At 40.7% G+C, this 17,162-nt stretch overlaps 1 protein-coding gene and 2 long non-coding RNA genes across 8 annotated transcripts in view; 1 reads left to right on the top strand and 2 right to left on the bottom strand.

Moving 5' to 3' along the window:
* Positions 1–14,967, top strand: part of WDR47 (WD repeat domain 47) — a 42,547-nt gene extending 27,580 nt beyond the window's left edge. For 3 of the 5 annotated variants that reach the window (XM_083445160.1, XM_083445163.1, XM_083445161.1), the window contains 9 exons: positions 1,581–1,759; positions 2,116–2,346; positions 4,219–4,294; positions 5,786–5,943; positions 9,570–9,739; positions 10,796–10,966; positions 11,530–11,661; positions 12,722–12,940; positions 13,451–14,967. In XM_083445160.1, the coding sequence (XP_083301286.1) occupies positions 1,581–1,759; positions 2,116–2,346; positions 4,219–4,294; positions 5,786–5,943; positions 9,570–9,739; positions 10,796–10,966; positions 11,530–11,661; positions 12,722–12,940; positions 13,451–13,593 (1,479 nt within the window). In that variant the 3' untranslated portion in view covers positions 13,594–14,967. Of the gene's footprint in view, positions 1–1,580; positions 1,760–2,115; positions 2,347–4,218; positions 4,295–5,785; positions 5,944–7,444; positions 7,526–9,569; positions 9,740–10,795; positions 10,967–11,529; positions 11,662–12,721; positions 12,941–13,450 lie in introns of all 5 variants that reach the window. The other 2 variants (XM_083445159.1, XM_083445162.1) reach the window with 1 other exon arrangement.
* On the bottom strand, positions 6,907–9,576 carry LOC310679678. 2 transcript variants are annotated; one of them, XR_014512457.1, is made up of 2 exons: positions 8,678–9,576; positions 6,907–8,443 (listed from the first exon to the last, which is right to left on the bottom strand). It is a non-coding gene; the product is annotated as an uncharacterized lncRNA (long non-coding RNA). The 2 variants fall into 2 exon arrangements; XR_014512458.1 differs by having other exon boundaries at positions 8,681–9,576.
* LOC310679677 lies at positions 12,349–17,120 on the bottom strand. The gene is made up of 3 exons (XR_014512456.1): positions 16,793–17,120; positions 16,478–16,735; positions 12,349–16,391 (listed from the first exon to the last, which is right to left on the bottom strand). It is a non-coding gene; the product is annotated as an uncharacterized lncRNA (long non-coding RNA).
* Between the last annotated feature and the right edge of the window lie 42 nt (positions 17,121–17,162).

Raw genomic sequence — 17,162 nt, 5'->3', positions numbered from 1 at the left:
GAGCCTGGCTGCTGTGCCCCGACGGCAGCCAGGCGTTGGCTTTTACTTGCTCCGTGCTTTCCTCCTCCTCTCCCCCAACAGCTCCTGCCATGCCTTGCCATTCCTTTCTCCGTGGACAGACTCTGGCAAAGTGTCCTGGCTGTTGGCAGAGATAACATTTCTTCCCGCCCTTTCCCTCCTTCTTCCGCCCTTCACCGATGTTTGAAACTGCGCGCGCACGCGCTGTTCCCACTTCCATCGGCTCTGCCGGCGGGAAAGGCTGCTCTGGAATGTCTGGAATGCGGAGCTCCCTCCAACGTTCTCCTTTCCCCTCCCGATTCTCCAAAGCCCTCGCTTCCTGGCGCGCTCCTATGGCTAGCGCGGCTTTAGTCAGCTGGTCCATAGACTCCGCTCTGGGGGTCCGGGAAAGTTCATCTTTCAAGGACGAAGACAGACCTTCTTCGAAAAGCATCTGAATGGGCTCAGCAGACAAGTCCCACCCCAATCTATGAATCAGCATAGTGAACTCAGTCCAGTACTCACGGACAGTCCTGTTTCCCTGTCTGCAAGCCATTAACTGCCTTCGCACCTCTCCCTGCTCAATGTCGCTGGAAAACATCAGGTCCATGGCACGAAAAAACTTCCTTGTGTCCTTTAGGATCTCATTATTTGCTGCCATCAAGGGTCTAACCCAGTCCTTCGCCCCTGATTCGAGATGGCTAATTACAAAAGCCACTCGCGATTCCTCATCAGGGAAGTCATCAAATTGCAGATTGAGAGCGTATTGCATCTCTGTCCTAAAGGCATGATATTTTCTGGGGTCCCCCCCAAATTTCTGCACCAATCCTGGCATCTTTCTGTTGAGTGGGGTGGCTTTCTCCTTCCCCCTTTCTGCATCCTGAGCCCTCCTCTCTTCCAGCCTCGCCGTCTGCAAGGCAAGCTGGATTTCCAACGCCCTGTACCTTTCCTCCAGGCTTGGACCTCCTCCAGCTGCCCCTCCAGTTCCGGCTGGTTCGCTCATGATGCCTCTCCCTGGCACAAGCTAGCTGTCGGTGACTTTCGGATTGCTGTGATGGGATGAAGAGCTGCTTGTGTGTAAACTGCAAATCCCTCAGAGTTTGAACAGTTTCTCAAACCTCTGCCTGTGACGGAGCCCCTCCAGCATGGCTGCGTCAGTCGCTAGCAGAATCCGAAAGTGGTTGCTTTCGGAAACGTTTCCAACATAAAAGCTCCTTAACGGAAACACGTCTTCTGGACTCTCTGCGTGACACTTTCCGGCGAGGAACGGGGGTCCCTATAGGAGGACCTGAGACATCCCCACTGTTTTCGCTAGAAACGTCTCTGAGCCATTCCTCCGACTCTCCTTCCCTTGACATTCCTGTTCGCCCCCTACTGGTTCCCTCTTCAGGTGTTACGTCTCTCTCTACTTCAGAGAGCCTTGGCACCTCTTGTGCTGCCGATGGCAGTTCCCTGACAGCTATGTTACACTTAAGTAAAGAGCCGTTGCTTTTTTCTGCCTCTGGTAATGTAAAATTTTATTGGTGTGGTGATAAAGAACTGTAATGAGAATGATGATTTTATTTATGTCCGATCTTGTTTAGCTTCGTGATTCAACAGACCAATTTCAGGAATATTACCGACAGCGATTACGATACCAGCAGCACTTAGAACAGAAGGAGCAACAGCGACAACTATATCAGCAAATGTTATTAGAAGGAGGGGTAAACCAGGAGGATGGTTCAGATGCACAGCAAAATCTTACAGAGCAGTTTCTTAACAGGTTGGCTATGATATCTTTGTGGTTTTCAGGTTATGATTTGTTCAATAGCAAAGACTACAATCTTAGCCTTACTCTAGAGTCAATGGAATTTACTTTGAAATAAATGCTGACAGTCGCTAAAAAGAATATTTTCAAATCTGATTATAGTTTTCAGTATAATTTTGTTATAAAATGACTTTCGCAGTAAGTTCCCCAGCATCTGCTGATAGGATGTGATGACGTTCTTTTTGTATTAATTTGATGCCTTTCTTAAGTCTTATTAACCAAATACCATATTGGTGACAACATTACATTGAATGTAATAGTAATTATGCTTTCATAGCTCTTCATTTATGTTTTTTTAATGTATCCTGCAGGTCTGTTCAGAAGTTGGGGGAGTTAAATATGGGAATTGACAATCTGGGAAATGATGTGCAAACACTTAACCAGCACTGCAGTGGCAGCAAAGGAACCGTATCCATCCTTCCAGATTCTAGTCAGAGAACAGCAAATGCTAATGTACAGTTCAGTACAAGCACACCTCAGAAACTTGGGTCCACTAATCAGATACCATCTCTTGAAGAATCACCTGTCCATGGAAATAAAATGTAAGTACTTGGAACACTCTTGTGCATGTCAGTGCTACTTCTGCACTAAGATTAATAATATGCAGATCAATTTGATGTGCCACCCTCGCAACATATTGTGCCTTGCTCAGTCATTGGGTAGAATACTTTTGACTGTATCCAGAGCAGCAGCAGTGGAGTTTCCTCTCCTCCTCATCTGCACCACCAAAATCTTCCCTGGAGCTGATCTGGAGGCTGCACACAGGGAGTTGCTGAAGAGAGGAGGGGAAAGTTCATTTCTGCTAGCCCACATCTCTTGCACCAGAAAAATAGGAGTAATGGATACCACCCATGCCAATTTTGGATAAAATTTTTACAAGTAAACATACAAGTAACAAATGAACATTCATTTCCTGGAGTGTTTTCAGTCCATTTGTTCTGGTTGGAATCAATTCACTGGTTGGGTATGATCTCATCTGGCGATGAGGCAGGAGAACATAGAATTCTGGCAGGCAGGTGTTTCTTTCTGTTTTTTCTCTCCTGCCTGAAGAAGCAGTTTGCAGAGCCTCTTCTCAAAGTATATTAGTGGTCAGTATACCTTTCTGTCAGCCTGCTCTCTCCCTTCAGCAGCCACTCCTTTTTCTCTCTTTTCAACTCTCTGCCCTTATATTGACCACTTTGGCTTAATCCATATTTATTTACCCCTCCTTTAATTTAACGGGCTTTTCCCCCTCATGCAATTAGCTCCTAACCTTTCTGTTCCCCTGAATAAGAAAAACACACAAAGCCCCACAAAAACCTCTTTCTGTGTATACTTTCCCCTCCCTGGACTGTTCCGTCAGGCAGGGCTAAAAATCACATAGTTACATAATCATCTGTTGGGGCCCACAACAGTTCTAACCGCCACTCACCATATTCAGTAGACTGGGCTCTGTCATCTGCACTGGCTTCCACTGTATTTCTTGACCCTATTCAAGGTGCTGACCTAAATAGCTTGGGGCTAGGCTACCTAAAGGACTGAAGAGCTGGCAATCTCCAGGTGTGCCTATCAGATGGGGAGAAGTGGGGAGGAACGACTTTTTCAGTTGTGGTGCATTAGTGCCTTCAACAGAGAGGTTTGTCTGGTGTTTACATTGTGGTCTTTGGTGCCAGGTGGGGATCTTTTTAATTATACTGTTTTAGTGTGTAGCTGTTTTATACTGAATTTCTAATGGTTTTGTGAGTGTTGCATTGATATTTTCTTATATAGTTGGTTCATAACTGCTCAGAGAACTTTGTTGATGAGCAGTACAAAAAAGCATTAATTATTTAGTCTACCTGAAGCTATTACTAAAGATAAAATACATAGAATAAAATACATTACACAGTTATCCGTCAGATAAGAGTTTGCTACCCTGAAGAATTTAACTCATCAACCCCACAAACTTTTCTCCTTAAAATTGCTACTTTAAAAGCAAAACAGGCCACTTTTTCAGAGGTCCAGGGGAACCTGCCCCCCCCCCCAGTTAGTCAAATACCTAAACCATTTAATTATATGAACATGGCTGCTTTTAAGTCCTCATAGCTTGGGCAAACCAGTAAGTAGTGGGCAAGTATTCAGGCAGATTACCTCCACGTGGACAAAGTCTCTTCATAGGGCATTCCTCACTAATGTCCTTCAATTATGGCAGCACATAAAAATATCTTCAATAATTACTCTAGTATTTGAAGATGTCAGTTTATTGCTGAATAACCAGCAACAGACAATTATATATTTACATTTGTTGCTTGATTTAGAATAAGAAGGGAAAGGAGAAGAATGGAGGGCAGCACCAAGAAAGCAAGGGGACAGGGAAGCAGAGGAAGGTGACATGGGTATAAATAACAGGGAAAGTTGCATTTAAATTTGAATTTAAATTTTGTGTATCAAAACAGAATACCAGAGCATGGTGCCATTCCAGCACAACATGAAGATTCTCCAGGGAATTTAACAAGAGCAAGTGGTGATGAGGTAGGACTTAATAGCATCTTGCATTACAATGAAAAGGCTGAATCCTAAAAAAAGTTTTATTGTTGTTTTTTTCAAAATGTAAAAAATGACAGGTAAACAATAAGAAACTGTACAATGCAATGGTGGAGTACCCCAAAATATAGTCATAGTCTTACTGCCAATCACTTGGACATGAAGAACAGATATGACTGTGGAATATCTCAAAAAATGACAATCCCATATTTAAGACTCATGCTAGGTACCCTTTCCATAAGACTTCATGTGTCCCAGAAGGCCAAGGAAAATTACTGTTTTTATTCACATAACTAATAAAAGGAAACTAAATTATATTAAAAATATGTTTTGTAGTACCTGACCTTCTAAATGAGTGTGTTTTCATTTCGCACAAAAAGTTAAGGCTATAAACTAGAACATGACTGTCTCATGCTTATCCCAAGCATTTAAGATGGATGCAACTTGAACTTCTTGTCCAGGTTACCTAAATGCCATAGTTTGTATAATCATGTCACTGTTGCAGCATCAGGGCTGGTGCAAATATAGCATTCATTATCATTATTTTTGTAAATCCACAAATGTCCTAAATGTGAGTTCCTTATTATACTTGTATTCTGCCACATAGTACACACAGGTCCAACTTTCTGAGGACAGTGCATTCCCAGGAAATTGTTCATCAGGGGAGCATTCACATAATGAGCTGATGATTTCAATTATTTCCCATGGGAACATTTCTAATCTGTGATTTGTCCGTTGTCTGTCCCTCCCTCCCTCGCCCTGGTTTCTACCTGAAACTGCTGCAAATCAGCAAAAGCCAAACAAAGGAAAAGTTGATTTGTGCAATCTTTCCCCACTTTGTCCAATCCCTCTCCTTCCCCTCCATGGTTTCTGCCCTAAATGGCTGCTGCCAGCCAGCAAAATAAATGCAAGTAAGGAAATGGACAAACTGTGGCTGTTCAGATATCTGAATCAGCTGTTTGTGTAGTGAGGTTTGGGTATACTTTTTGTGTTTAGATAACTGAGATTTTGGATAATGAACGTTCCAGTATCAAAACCTGCATATAGTGTAACCTAGTGGCACACCAAAAGCATTGCAGTGTGTTTAGAAGCACACCAACCAAATATCTCATTTAAATAGACTCCACCCCAGTGAAGGTGAAAATTTACCCTTAGTTTTTACATCCAGAATTCTAAATGTATTGTGTTCCCCATGTTGGGGGTGGCATTATATCATAATGTATTGGAGATGTGGAAAATACTTGGACAACAGTAGAGAGTTTAAGTTTTGGCTTTCAACACTGACCCTTTTTCACAGTTTCACAAATTACGGTTTATGAATCCCTGAACTATTGCCCAAACCAGGTGTTGCTTTCATATTTCTTATGTTGAGTTGATGTGCAACCTTTTCCTAATATTAGAATAATATCATGTATGGCATACTAGTTGTAAAGAACTATGGAGAAATAGTCACTTGTATTGTAACTTTTGACACAACAGGATGACAAATCAAAAAAGCAATTCATTTGTGTCAATACCCTAGAAGATACACAAGCTGTCAGAGCTGTGGCTTTTCATCCAAGTGGCACTCTTTATGCTGTTGGCTCAAATTCTAAAACTTTAAGAGTATGTGCCTATCCAGAACTCCAGGAATCAAGGTAGGAGTAATTATTGATTGTTAATCTGTCTCTCATCAGTTATGTCTGACATTTGTATCCATTTCTGCTCTGCTTTTCTGACCCTCATTTTCTCCATTTCTTATTTTTTAACATGTCATTGATTATTGTGGAACTTTACCCCTTGAGGGCTACAAAAATATTAGTCTAGGTATTTCACACGAATAGGGCTACTCTGAAAAATGTAAAACTCTCTTATATTAATAGAATTTCACTATTCTATAACTTCATTTTTGGAAAGCAACCTGAAACATTGGCATTACAAGTGACACAATTTTTGCCCCATTATCCTCATTGCATTTTTATAAGCATGGTTAGGAAATTTAAGGCAGACAAAAGGTTCACACTGTTCTCAAGATCATTTCAGAACCAATGCTAAACTGGAAGTCAGTTACTGTTGTGCTGTTGCTGAGAAGTTACCATATGTTTTGCTGTTGATGTTGAAGTGAAAGCTTATACGTAGTGAAAATAAAGTTTTCTCCCTGCCCATTTTTTTATGTATGAACTTGGGGCTGCTGTCCCTGCTCTTGTTGCTCACCAACCCAGCTAAATAAATCTTTATGCCTTACACCCCCCATCCCCTCACAGTTCCTTCAGATCAACGTCTGTTCCCTCACAGCTCCTCTGTGTACCTCCAACCATGCTTTATTCAAACCTCTGCTTTTGTTTAAATCTGCCATCTCTTTGCCCCCCCCCCCTTGCAAATTCAGGATTGTGGTTACATATCCTTCAATGGGGGCTGCACGATGACAACCTTACATTTTTATGTACATAGAAAAATGGAGGTTGCCAGTGGCAATCGTAAATATTCTGATGAATAGGAAACAGAACAAGCAGAAACAGAAGTGTTAAAAAAGGAATTTCAGCAAATTCCTACCTGAATAACTACCATAAGTTGAACTTCTTGACTGTCCAACTATGGTTAGCAAATAAACAAACAAAAAATAAATGCCAAATATAAGTTACTTTATTATTTACAGGATTTTTGTGAGCTTCACTGTAGCTCATAGTAATATTAGTTACTATGCATAGGTGACCAGTAGCAAGTTCTAATATTAGTGAGCTTGGAAAGCCGTTTCACTAAAATTGGTGAAATTACTTGAAATTGTTTTTGGACCCATGCTATTTCACTTTTGCTCAAACATCTGAGTAAAACAAAAAACAATATGAAGTAGTTTGAACTCCTCCATATATCATGCTTAGCTTTCTCACCCCTGTGGACTTGTGTGGCTGCAAGCATGGCAAATGGGAGCAAATGTCGGTAGCAAATGCTGTAGTAGGATGGGATGTTTGTTCAGTGAGTTGGCTGTTTGCATTATAAAATGTTGCCGAGTGTAGTGCTGCTGTTGTTTTAAATGTGACCCATCACAAGCCAGCCTTCACCTTGTGAAATTTAAAAAGCCATAAATATGTTACTCTTACAGAATATTTTGTGTGTGTGTGTTTAGTCTCTTTATAACTTGTTTGCTTATATGCTGTTTAGCTCCTCCTCTGCTGTTCCTCGAAAACTGGTATTTGACTTAGGCAGATCTTCGCAGTCTTCCTCTGTAAAGATGACAACAAAGTAACTAGTAAATTTACAGTATTTCCTCTTACAAACACTTTGGAGTTGCCAGATCATTTGGCTTTGTTTCTTTTGGCTTTGTATTATGTGCCTGCTCCATAACTACTTGAGTATACCACGTTCTCCATATTTTGTACTCCTCTGCTTTCACTCTTCATACAACAGCCTCACTTTACAGCTTCTGCAGCATGGCCTTTTTTTTATAAAAAAAAATCTGCTATCACTAAAAGCTTCTTGGTTCTATTAGCTTTCAGTTGCCTTATTAGCATCTTGCTTTTATTTAAACTGCCCAATAGCCAAATATTTACATGATTCCACTGCTTTTACAGTTTTTACTTTTGCGTGTAAGTAATGATTGTTAATCAGCTGTTTTCCTGCATCTTTAATAAATAATGCTTAAATTAAGATAAAGAAGAAAAATAATGGCAGGCAGATTATTATTTCTGTTACCTTTTTAACTAAGAACTTTAAAGCAGTCTTGCAATTTCTAAGATACAAGATTTTTGCACATGAAAAACTACAGTAGAAATGGAAATTGGTATGTGACTGTATCTGAAAATCATGAAATCTGGTTTCCTCTCTTACAAGATTACTTGAAGTCTTTAGTTTTCCATTGATTTTTTGCCTTTACAACGCTTAAAGTGTTATATTAGAAGTGGCTAATTCGCTTTGGGAAAGTGGAAGTTGTGGTATTCCTGCTCTTCAGGCATGCACATTCAGTAGTAACAAAACTGTGGCGGGGAACTATAGGGGTTGAATGTGCTAGCTCCATCCTCAAGATCCTTATCATCTTCTGAGAGTTGGAAGGTGACTGTTTGAAGTAGAGAACCTTCTGTACTCATGAAGGGTCAGGGGGTGGAGCTTGCACACACATTCCCATGCCCCCCTTGTTGGTTTGTTTTTGCTTATTGTTATTACCTTATTAACTTTTCCATTAATGCAATGGTCAAGATCTGAAGATACCAGTAGTCTTGCAAGTCTCCTGTAGCTGCCTTCCAATGTTTGTCATGCTCCCTAAATGTTCTGAAAGTCTGCTCACCCCTCTTGGTACGGCGGCGTTGCAGGACAGCAGAGGCTTCATGGAGCCCCAGCGTGGGAACTGGAACTGCCGTGCCCTTCCTGATAGGTGGGCAGGGGGGCAGAAGCCCCCACCACCTATCAGGAACCGGATCCTAGCCTGCACCCTGCTTTGGCAAATGGGGATGCAGGCTGGGATCCCCTTTGTTCAGTTAATGCTGAATGTGCACATCTGAAGGAGACTCCTGTAATCTGAAAACAAAGTGGCTTGGCTTTAGCTGCGGTAGTGCCAGAAGCAGTCTGTTGTGTTTTAATTAAATTCTGATTTAATTAATTAAATTCTGTTGTCTCAGCTGAACTTCTGGTAGGCAGGTGCATTGGTGAGGGAAATGATTTTACAAGTTTAAAAAGTATGAATTTCCTTACATTCTGCTAAAGGCAAAACTAGATTAGTGATTAGAGATTGATGATCAGATCTCTCAGGTTCTCTTAAGAACAGTGTGTTGGGATCCCATATTGGACAAGGACAGTGGTACTAGGCAGAAGTTATCTTGTTCCCACCAGACCATTTATTTATTGTGTGTTTAATTTAAAATGTATTTATATTAATTTAAAGGGTTTCTAAAGGTTGGAGAAGGACCTTAGCTCAATGGCAGAGCATCTGCCTTGCCACAGAAGGTTCTAGGAAGAGCTGGGCAGCTGTGTTCTGCACCATTTTTTAAAAAGCACCTTACAGCTCATTAAAACAATTAATATAAGCCTTTTGAAGGTGGGCTTTTTTGCATGCTCAAGAAAAACAGGCTTTCCTTAAAACTGCATCACTTTAGAAGAGGGACCCTTTATATAGTTCATATTTTTAATGCAAAAGAAACGATAATTTTAAATGCAATTATGTCATTTTAAAATATCTGCTAATTACTCTATCCTTCCAAAAGAGTAGAATTATTAGCCTTTTGTTACAGACCCTGTCCAGGCATGCGAAAGCACAAAATCATCTTACTTTCATTTGCCCCCCCCCCCCCCCCAGTGATAGTAACACTCCTAAGCAGCCCGCGGTACGTTTCAAAAGGAACAAACATCACAAAGGATCAATCTATTGTGTGGCCTGGAGTCCCTGTGGACAATTGCTGGCAACTGGTTCCAATGACAAATATGTTAAGGTGCTACCTTTCAATGCAGACACCTGCAATGCAACAGGTAAGTACAAACTGTTGTTACAATTGCTTGTAACAATTGACTTTTTATACACTTAAGAGCATATAATTTCTTGCATTGTTCAGGGGATGAGAAAGCTTTCGTATCGGGTGTAAATAATTCGTCCTAACAAACCCTGACTCCTCTCCAAGGAGCTGTCGGTCGCAGTGTCTGCACACACCACCATCTTGGGTTTTTGTTCTTAACTTATGGTCTGTGTGTGTGGTTTGGGAGCTGCACGGTCAGGGAAAAAACAATGCTGTCCAGGGTTCTAAAGGGTTCTAAAGGGTTCTAAAGACTGTGGAGAGAATAATTGGGTGCACTCTTCCCACCTTGGATCAAATCTATGCTTCCAGGTGCCTTAAGAAAGCTGCAGAGATAGTGCAGGATAGTGCGCACCCCGGAAATGATCTCTTTCAGCTTCTGCCTTCTGGAAGAAGGTACAGGGTTATAAAGACTAGGAGTAGCCGCCTGAGAAACAGTTTCTATTTAAATGTGATTTTGGTTTTAAACACAGTGTAAGGTAGTCTCTATGGGAGTATATTGTATTTAATTATGGGGTATCAGAGTTTTTAGCGGGCTAACCAGGCTGAGATAGCTGGGATAGCAGGCTTGTTGGTTTCTGAATGTCTGGTGTAGATTTTCAATTTCATTGTTCTGTATGGGACATTGACAAGAAAGATTATCGTGTCGTAAGAAAGCTTAAAAAAAATCAAGAACCTTAGCTTTAAAAAACCTTAGCTTTAAAAAACCAGACCAGTTGTAGTAGTATAAATGTAAACTATTGTACTGTTATATACTGTGCCATCTATGTACATGAAGGCAGTAATTCTGCAGTGCGGTATGTTTCAACCCAATATCAGACTGGCACAATTTTTCTGTGTGTGGGATTGAGAGTTTTGTTTCTTGCAAACAGTTTGGTTAGACTCAAACGTTGCTGTGTTTTAACATTAAGTAGTGTCCTGAATGGTTATAAAACTCCTAATTTTCTCTCTCTCTCTCTCTCTCTCTCTGTGTGTGTGTGTGATAATTGTTCACTCTGTTCTCCATCTGTTTTAGGGCCAGATTTGGAATTCAGCATGCATGATGGAACCATTAGGGATCTAGCTTTTATGGAAGGTCCCGAAAGTGGTGGTGCCATTTTAATAAGCGCTGGAGCTGGGGACTGTAATATTTATACAACTGACTGCCAGCGAGGGCAAGGCCTCCATGCTTTGAGTGGTCATACTGGTACGTTTCTGGTCAAGCTTTGGTAGCCTTTGGTCTCAGTCAGTTTTACTAACAACAGTGTGTGTTGCTGGATTAATGAACCATTTTAATAAAGTTTAAAATGTACCACATTGTACACTTTACTGTGTAAATTCACAAATTTTGGCAAAACTACCCTTGTTGCATGTAGAACTTGCCATTTCTCTTACTTGCATGGCAAAAGTGCATTTTGCTGACAAACGTGCATTCCTGGTTAGTACAGTGGTACTTCGGGTTAAGTATTTAATTAGTTCCGGAGGTCCGTTCTTAACCTGAAACTGTTCTTAACCTGAAGCACCACTTTAGCTAATGGGGCCTCCTGCTGCCACTGCGCCACCGGAGCACGATTTCTGTTCTCATCCTGAAGCAAAGCTCTTAACCCGAGATACTATTTCTGGGTTAGCGGAGTCTGTAACCTGAAGCGTATGTAACCTGAAGTGTATGTAACCCGAGGTACCACTGTATATCAATAATTTAAATCATCAATGCAATAATATCAATATTTGTATTAATAATTAATACAAATCAAAATTCCTTACATGCAGGTCACATTTTAGCACTTTATACATGGAGTGGATGGATGATAGCATCTGGCTCCCAAGACAAGACCGTACGATTCTGGGATCTCAGAGTACCTAGTTGTGTTCGCGTTGTTGGAACAACATTTCATGGAACTGGTAAAGTTACTGATGATGAAGCCAAGAAAAAATCCTTGCCATGGTTGGCCAGTAGAGTTGCTGCTTGGAAAATAGCAAGTTCTGTGCATAAATATTTGGAAACAAATTCACATAAATTAACTTCTGTTCACAAGGTACAAGGGCCCATTTCAGTAATAGGACCTTGGATATAGAAAGCACTAACTCCTAGAGGTGTGGCTGTGCCACTTTTCAGTTTTAGGGGCCAGCTGTAAACCTTCCTTTTCAATCAGCCTTTTTTGGTGTAGGGGAATGCCCTCTATAAAACTTTCACATATTATAATTTACTATGTTGCTGATTTAATTTTTTAAAACTATTGACTGCTTCATGTATTGTTGCAACCCACCCTGTTGTCTTTGGATGAAGAGAGGGACATCAGATTTTAAAATAGGTGCAAAAGCTAGCAATCCTTCTAAAATTTATCTGATACCTTTTATCAGGAAAATAAAGGCAATGATTGCCAGTTTTTAAGGAGCCAAGGGTTAGGTCCATTTCCTGTCTCATACTGGTACTGAAGATTATTTTTTAACATACAGAAGAACTTGTTTGAAACATTAACCAGTGTTTGCTGTTAGTGAAAAGTACATTTATAGCAGATCTGCAAGGATAAACAACCATATCTGCCATATTTATCTAAATTTAAATGACAGTACAAGTAAACAATTAAGTGATAGTACAGTTAATAAGATTTATTAATATAATATCATCTATGTACATGTGGTTCCCCCCACCACCAAGGAACAGGTATGGAAGGCCCCTGCCCCAAGGGACTTACAACCTGTAATAAACATAGGGAAAAGGAAGAAAAGGCAGGCATGCACAGGCAGGGGAAGAATAATGATTATCTCAATAGCACATGCTTTGGGCTTAGTTACATCTCCCCTGGTCCCTATGCTGAATTGTATCAGATGCCTGGAAATGCATCTACCTTTATTCTGATCTATATTTTATAAGGACTTCTTTAAAAAATCTTTATTGTAAACAACACACACCTTATCTAGAGAAACAGTACTGATTTCATTTATGGGTTTCTCCTTGCAGGCAGTGCTGTGGCATCAGTAGCTGTAGATCCTAGTGGTCGTCTTCTAGCTACAGGCCAGGAAGATTCCAGCTGTATGCTGTATGATATTCGTGGAGGGCGAATGGTGCAGAGTTACCATCCTCATTCCAGTGATGTCCGTTCTGTCCGCTTTTCCCCTGGGGCTCATTACCTTCTCACGGGTTCTTACGATATGAAAATAAAAGTGACAGACTTGCAAGGTAATTTAATTGCTAAATCAGCAATGAAAAATAACAGGGAGTTTTCATTTTTTATTTTTTTAGACAATTTCATGGGTTACCAGAAGGCAGAGAAAGAAATACCATGGGTAGCTGCTGCTTCAAACTTTACTATTTCTAGAAAGTATGACATGGGATTTGTGAGCAAGATCTGTTCGCTTCAGAGGGCTTCTGAAGCGCAAGGTGGTTGTTGCTATTGAAACCTGCAAGTTCTTTACACACTGGAATTACGCCGAATTACTTGGGAGTCAGCTCCCCGCAATTCAGGAGGCATGCATAGCCTTGTGCTGTAAAGGTAGAAATGGGGAAAGAAGAACAAATCACCTGTGCTTTTTCTTTCACTACCCCTTTGCAGCATATGAACCGACCTTAATCAGTTACTGAGTTATCAGGAAGTGATGTAAAAGTTGTTGTAAATGCAATCAACTGAAGTGAATGGTAATTCTGCAAAAAGTTCGAGTAAACAATAATGACTCTATTTCTTTTTCACAGGGGACCTTACCAAGCAGCTCCCAACTATGGTGGTAGGGGAGCATAAAGACAAAGTGATTCAATGCAGATGGCATACACAAGATCTTTCCTTCTTGTCATCTTCTGCAGACAGAACTGTAAAACTCTGGACCTATAACGGCTAAAGAGTAGTTTTTAAGCCTACAGATAAAGCACACACATTTAAGACTATTGGAACATTAAATTAGGCATTAAAAAGAGCAGCATTTGATCAGGAAAGCATCTCACGGAGAAGAGATGTTTCCCTTCAGTTACCCCGATTGCTAGGAGGTGTTGGTGTGTATTATTGTTCAGTGCTTTCCATGTGATCTCATGCTGCTGTGACCTATTGTAGTCTTGTTGCCGAAGTCTGTTGAACAAGCTCTTGCAATGTCAGTGTGCACTCCAAAAGACTAATTATGTGTTTACAGTTTAGTGTTTATTGCATTCTCTGATCTTTGCCTCTATGACTATTTTATTTTCTACAGGAATAAAAACTGATTCATAATTAACTCAAGTTCACCTGAAATATCACTAGGTCCACACAAAATAGTTTTTGAAAACAACAACTAGTTATGCTGTATTCTACACCGTTGCTTACATCACATCTTAACTAGTGGTCAAATTTGTTTTGCATCAAAATTTCATGTTTTGATTTTAGTATCTATAACTGTGAACTTGAAAGGTGGTTAGGTAGTGGCTGACTCTTGATCACAGTCCATTAGGTATAATATGTTGGTTTTTAACTGGGATTGTTTTGATTGGATGTTCTACACTCCTAAGCTTTAGGTGGGAAAAAAGCCTATTGGTTTGCTGAAGAGATGTTAAAACTTTTGAATGCAACAAAATACCTCTTTGTAAGGTACCATAGGAAAGAAAGCATGCAGTTGGATATGGTTGGTAACAGTAATTTTAATAACTACAGCCACGATCCCTCAAACCCTCATGCACACATGGGAGAAAACTGTATGCAGCTAGAGATTTCTCTGAAGTTTCTATCAGAACTGATTGTATTGCTGAAGATTTTAATATATATGAAGCGGAGAAGTAGCTTGCTATTTGCTAGTGCAAATGACTATGATGAAGTCTTCAAAGCAACCTCTGGCTGCACATGCTGTTTCTCCTGTGTGTGCGTGTAGAGTACCATATTAAAGGCAACAGCATGGCTTGAAATGCTATGTCTGCATGATAATGTAAAAGTAAATGATTTCCCAGTTCAGAGGCTTATTTGAATTTTTTTTATTTCTTGCACTGTCTATATAATACAGAATTACAAATTTATTTCTAAATATCTTTAGAGTATTATGTTCTATGTATTGTTTATATTTTCATATTGTACAGTTATGCTTTTAAATTAAATTCTTAAATATTTAGGTTATTTATTTGAAGTACAGTTAAGATTTGGTTCTTATTAATAAATTATGTGCACTGTAGCAAGACCTTTTTAACTATCATAAAAAGTTGAGGTTACCATAGAAATGTATATGTGCTTTAAACTCAATAAAGACTTTGACACCTGATAGAGAAATGAGAAATTATTTTGGCATTTCTATGCTCAAAGATGTCATACACTAATTATTATACATTGCACAATGGATGTTGTTCTAAAACAAGGAATGGGACAAATTTAAAAATATTGCTCCTGATCTTAATTAAGTCTTTCAATTAGTCTTATACATGCGACTACTCCTCTTCCAGGGCTTTCTAGATTGCCAACACACTGGGTGTGCTTGGGTGGCTTTGCTTCAGGCAGGGAGGAAAATACCCACATATTCCAGAGGTCTTGCGCCTATTTCAAAGTGGGCAAGGGCCATTCTAAAAGAACAAGGGAGGTGTTTATGGTGAGTTCCCACATCCTTTTTCCTAGAAAAATAGAAATACTTTTAACTGACAATTCCTGCTTTTTTCTGCTTGTCTGAAAATCTGAACTTGTCCAATAATATTAATGTACAAATTACAACAACAGTTATAACCTACACACGCAGGTACTCAAGTCCTGTGGGAGATATTGTATAGGTGTGTATAGAAAAAGCATAGAAAACCCTATCAAAGGGAGGGATTTCCATTGTGCATCACCTAACCATACCCACCTTTGTGAATGGCAGGATCTATAATGCATGTGGATTGAAAGCAGCAAGTTGTAAGCAAGTATGCATAATACCTTATTCAGATATATGGTTTCACACTTTCAACAGTAAGTGTGTATGCAGCTTAAGTCTCAGGGTACTTAACCTTCCAAGACAAAACAGCTATTTGCATCAAGGCAGTAGGAGCATACCCTGGCAAAGGCATGCACCTCCCGGACAAAAAGACCATTAACAGGAGAATTCAGGAGCTGAACATGAACTTTTCTTAATCATTTAACACATGTTTGCATGCTGCTGTTGTGACCCAACTTAGATCAGGCTGAAACTTTCCCAATCCACCAGTTGGAAAACCAGCGCATTACTGGATTACAGTACCTAAAATCTTGGCTGGTCTATCTCCTGTGGGTGTCCCTGTTCTCCCTTTAAAAAGGTGCTCAGTTTTGGTGGCCTATATAATAATCCAGTAAAATAAATCCCTGAAAACTCAACAAAAGACAACACAGATTAATGGAGAATGGTAGGTGCACATACTGTTCTGCAACAGTGTTCTATAACGGACCTCTTTAAAAGTTTTACTATATTAAAGACAATACACTTTAAAAAACAAAACCAAAACCTACACAGCTTAAATGAAGCTTGAGGATGTGATAAAAGAGGGAAGTTAAACAAAATTTACCATCAGTGGGTAAGGTAAATGTAAAGGGACCCCTGACCATTAGGTCCAGTCATGGCCGACTCTGGGGTTGCGGTGCTCATCTCGCTTTATTGGCCGGTGTACAGCTTACGGGTCATGTGGCCAGCATGACTAAGCCGCTTCTGGCGAACCAGAGCAGTTTACCTTCCCGCTGGAGCGGTACCTATTTATCTACTTGCACTTTGACATGCTTTTGAACTGCTAGGTTGGCAGGAGCAGGGACTGAGCAACGGGAGCTCACCCCGTCACGGGGATTCAAACCGCTGACCTTCTGATCGGCAAGTTCTAGGATCTGTGGTTTAACCCACAGAGCCACCCACGTCCCCCATCAGTGGGTACTTCTAAATTAAAGCGGCTGCCCGCCTGCCCGCCAAGGAGGACAGGGCTACTACACCTTTCAGCCGTTTTGTAGTACACCAGCTGCAATTCCGTCTTCTGCATAAGAGTCCCAGGTTTCGCAGAATCATGGATTTGGAAGGGACCCTCAGGATCATCTAGTCCCACCCCCTTTGTTGTTGTTTAGTCGTTCAGTCGTGTCCGACTCTTCGTGACCCCATGGACCACCCCCTTACAATGTAGATATCTCAACAGGCGGTCCCCCATCCAATTTGAAACCACACCGGACCCTGCTTTGTTTTGCAAATGGGCTAAGCAAATGGGCTAAAAGTAAAACCTATCAGTTTAAGAACAAAAGCCCTCTACACTTCGAAATAAGATGCGATGCCTTTGCCTTTGCACTCTGGCTAGAAGAACTGCCCTCTCTTTTGTAGCACCACCCGGCGCGTATCTCGTCGAGACAAGAAACCCTGCCGAGCTAAACGGATCTAAACTTAAGCATCCCAACCTCGCCGCCGCAGCCGCCGCCCTATCACGCGGCTATCAGAGCGCCCGCGGCAGGCGAGCCGAGTCGACCGCCGATCGAGAGGCGCGAGTG

The sequence above is a fragment of the Podarcis tiliguerta genome (genome assembly GCF_965153285.1).
Source record: "Podarcis tiliguerta genome assembly, chromosome: 6".
Taxonomy (NCBI): Eukaryota; Metazoa; Chordata; class Lepidosauria; order Squamata; family Lacertidae; genus Podarcis; species Podarcis tiliguerta.
Note: the sequence above shows the minus strand (reverse complement) of the source record. Positions and strands in the feature narration are given on the sequence as shown.